The sequence below is a fragment of the Plectropomus leopardus genome, chromosome 3, assembly GCF_026936395.1.
Source record: "Plectropomus leopardus strain MGB_pleo_1.0 chromosome 3, ASM2693639v1, whole genome shotgun sequence".
Taxonomy (NCBI): Eukaryota; Metazoa; Chordata; class Actinopteri; order Perciformes; family Serranidae; genus Plectropomus; species Plectropomus leopardus.
In genome coordinates this window covers 30,358,576-30,362,054 of record NC_142178.1, presented here as the reverse complement: position 1 = coordinate 30,362,054, position 3,479 = coordinate 30,358,576, and the positions used below count along the sequence as shown (strand labels likewise).

The 3,479-nt window shown below is 40.6% G+C and overlaps 1 protein-coding gene across 1 annotated transcript; it reads right to left on the bottom strand.

The window, feature by feature from the left end:
* Window positions 1-242: 242 nt before the first annotated feature.
* Window positions 243-3,138, bottom strand: tmem109 (transmembrane protein 109). The gene is made up of 3 exons (XM_042484345.2): window positions 2,802-3,138; window positions 2,376-2,478; window positions 243-1,663 (listed from the first exon to the last, which is right to left on the bottom strand). The coding sequence occupies exons 1-3, from the start codon at window positions 3,003-3,005 to the stop codon at window positions 1,293-1,295; spliced, it is 678 nt and encodes a 225-aa protein (XP_042340279.1). The 5' UTR covers window positions 3,006-3,138; the 3' UTR covers window positions 243-1,292.
* Window positions 3,139-3,479: the final 341 nt, after the last annotated feature.

Genomic DNA, 3,479 nt, shown 5'->3' with positions numbered 1-3,479 from the left:
ACGAAACACAACAATTCATAGTTTTAAGTGATTATACACTAAAGAAAACATATGTGTATTCCTTTTCTTAAATCCTAAACACTGAACCTAAAATTGACATTTTTTAAAGATTGTTTTAGATTTATCAGGTGTTTGGCTATGTCACTTGACTGTAAAAAGCACAAAGCAGGGTCAGTACATCCTCTGCTACATTTCTGCACTCTACACACTCCCAAGTCAACAAAATCAATAATAATCAAATCTTTATACCTGTGAAACGTCTTTTATTTTATGCATCTGAACATTATTTATAGGAGTACAAGTCATCTGAGAAACCGTTAAAAATAAAAGCACGAGTCTTTGGCTTTGTGTTCCTCAAGGGGCTTTTTAAAAAATGTTATTTTATCCCCAAAACAGCTCTCTACACAAGAGTTCAACAATATCTGGTGGAATATTTTGAATAGAAATTACATCCAGAGGCACACAGTTAAAATTCCAGCATTATGATTATCCCAGAGGAGTATGAACTGTTAACCACTGAGCTCAGGGGATTAATATAAAACGTAATATAGTAAAATGAGCAACAACATTTAAGGCACAGACGGCATTCAAAGTATTCCACTTACATTTGTTTAGACAGATTTGAAATAAGAATTTAAATCTTATTGTCAGATCTGATCCAAAAGCATTCATGACTTCAACAGAACCATGTACCAAATCCAAAATCCAATCAGAGATTAAACCTCCGTCTAACCTTCAAAGTAAACAAAGACTGTAACAGCAACAGCGTGACCTGAGAATTTTCTCTCATTAGGAGAAACACCAGAAAGGTGGATTTCATCTGACTGGATTAGTTAAAGGAAATTGTTTCAAAATAATTCAGGGAAAACACACTAAGTAGCTCTCTTTCTGAGATGCAAGATGAGAAGATTGATATCATATCCTGGCATGAATGAGGTATCAATCTCAGCAAAGACGGGTATTTCCCAAAGTATTTCATTAATGCGGTAAAAGGACGGTTTGAACATAAGATGTAAACGCTTTTTCATTTCCACCGTGGTCATTTCAAAGGTAGAAAATTCAAAACACGTAGATTAATCAAACAAATTACTTTTTCCTGGAATGACTAAGAAATTAAATTGTGTCAGTTACAAAACATGAGCAATGAGTTACTTTTTACAAACATTACAGAAAACATGCAAACTGTAGAAACGTTTCTCTCTTGAAGTTCCAGAAGCCCTGAAGGGACGCCGGTGCTCCGTCATCTGTACGTGTGGCAGCAGAAGATAACAAACACTGGACTTCTCCCTCCGTCATTCCTCCGTCCTCCTCCACCTCTCCATCTCTCTGAGCCGTCTCTCCAGGATCTTCACCTGCTCCTCCAGGTGAGCCGTTTTATCAGCTGCATTAACTTTTGAAGTCCCAACACCCAGTAGCACACAGACACACACCAGGACAGCCAGTCGGATGGCCATGGTTTCCGTGCCAACACTGTGGTCGCTCAGGATGAGTCCGAAACCGACCAAAGCTAGCACCACTTTCAGCAGCCACATAGCCTGCCTCAGAGTGGAGATAATCAGTCTGAAGATGAGGGAGATGAGCCAGTAAGCAATGAGAGCCACGAGAACCCACCGGGCGACAAAGATCAGCCCCTCTGGGGTCACTTTGCTGATGGGAAGACCGCCTGAGGAAGACAGGAGAACAAGGACGGCGAGTTTGAGCATGAGATCATATAGTAATGTGTAATGTATGGTGTTTGCTGCAAAATAGACAGTGAAAATAATCTGTCGATGGTCAAAATGACATCATACAGTTTTATTGTCTAAGTCAACTCAGTATTGAATAAGGGTCGATAAAGGTTTAAGATAAGATAAAGATAAAGACAACTTTATTTATCCCTAAAGGGCAATTCTGTTAACAGTCGACCAATCGCAGAGCAGGTACCGATGCTGGTTTGTATTAACTGACGAGATCTACAACTGATTTGGAATAGATATGCATATACAAGAAAAGTATTTTTTTTTTAATATTTAGAATTTGGAAAAACTCCAACACAATACCTTGTTTAAATGCTTTTAGCACATTTTTAATCAAAACTGGAACTCACTTCAACATCATATACAGCAAGTTCTCTGCAACGTTTTTGTATGGGGTCAAGTGAAAATTTTAATTTAAAAATAAATATATATATCAATAAATAAAAATAACTATGAGGTTTTTGCCATTATAATGGCCTTAATTATTTTTAAGAAAAGACCCAGGTTCTGTATAACTGGAATTATAAGACTAAATGCTGTCCTGTATGTAGATGCAGGATCATCATCAGTCTGCAGCATCTCAGGAACTAATCAGGAGTCTCTGTGATGGACAATAGAGACTTTCTGCGGGATGTTTACCTTTGAATCCAGCAGCCTGCATGAACTGTGAGACATACTCCAAGAGCACATTCACAAACCCGGACAAACTTCCTGCCACAACACCCAGAACCTGAGAGAAAGCCTGGAGGAGGGAGAAATCAAGGTTTATTCAGGGTTAGGTGACTAAGAGTGAGGACAGAAGACAATGTAAGGCAGTGGGACCGGCCTGCTTTGCTTTCATGTATTTTAATAAGCCAACGTTGCCAGTGAAAATAGTGGAAGCAGGAAATAACCCTTCATGTTGTTCACTTTTCCTGGCACACGTCCCATCAGACAGTAACTTTCCCCTGATGTGAACTATGCGAAACGTTAAAAACGTACTCATTCACGGTACAACAGATTATTTACACTTAGAAAGGCTGCCGTGTTTTCAGTGACTCTTTTAACGTTATTTCCACGTCTCACCTTCTGTACCGACAGCACCGTCTGCTCCCCGGCCAGCCTGCCCAGATAGCCCCTTCCCTCCGCGGTCAGGTCACTCAGCGCTCCCCGGAGCTCCTGGATCATCCCGGAGCGACTCTCCACCACTTTCTCCCCCGATACAGACACCAACAACGCAGTAAGTACAAACAACCGGCTGAAAACTCTTTGGCTAGACAAACAAAACATGCTGAAGGTGATTAGTACAGCAATAACTATCTATAAAAGACACTTATAATCGATATAAAGTTGCACCCACAGGTAAAACTGCTACTAAAAGCTACTTTTTCTTTCTGACCCACCCCTCTTCCTTTTGATTGACTACTTTTTAATGCCTTCGTTAATTTGATTGGCTAGGTTCAAACGAGACTGTCATAATAAGCCAATCAGAGGTAGAATAAGGCAGAGTAGGGGCGGTTCACGTCTTCATCCCAGGGAAGCAAAATTCAGGCTACACAGGATGTGGTTCAATGTAGATTAGTTGTATGGATGAGAAGACATGTCTGCCACCCACTGGGCTGAGCGTGCAACAAGTTTCCATGATGGCTCAAACTCTGGTCAATGAGAAGTTGTCCCAGAGCTGCTGTTTCAGTGTCATTTTGCAGCCCTGTACCAACCCTGTATAGTTTGATCTCAAGTGGGCCAGACCAGTACAACCACTGC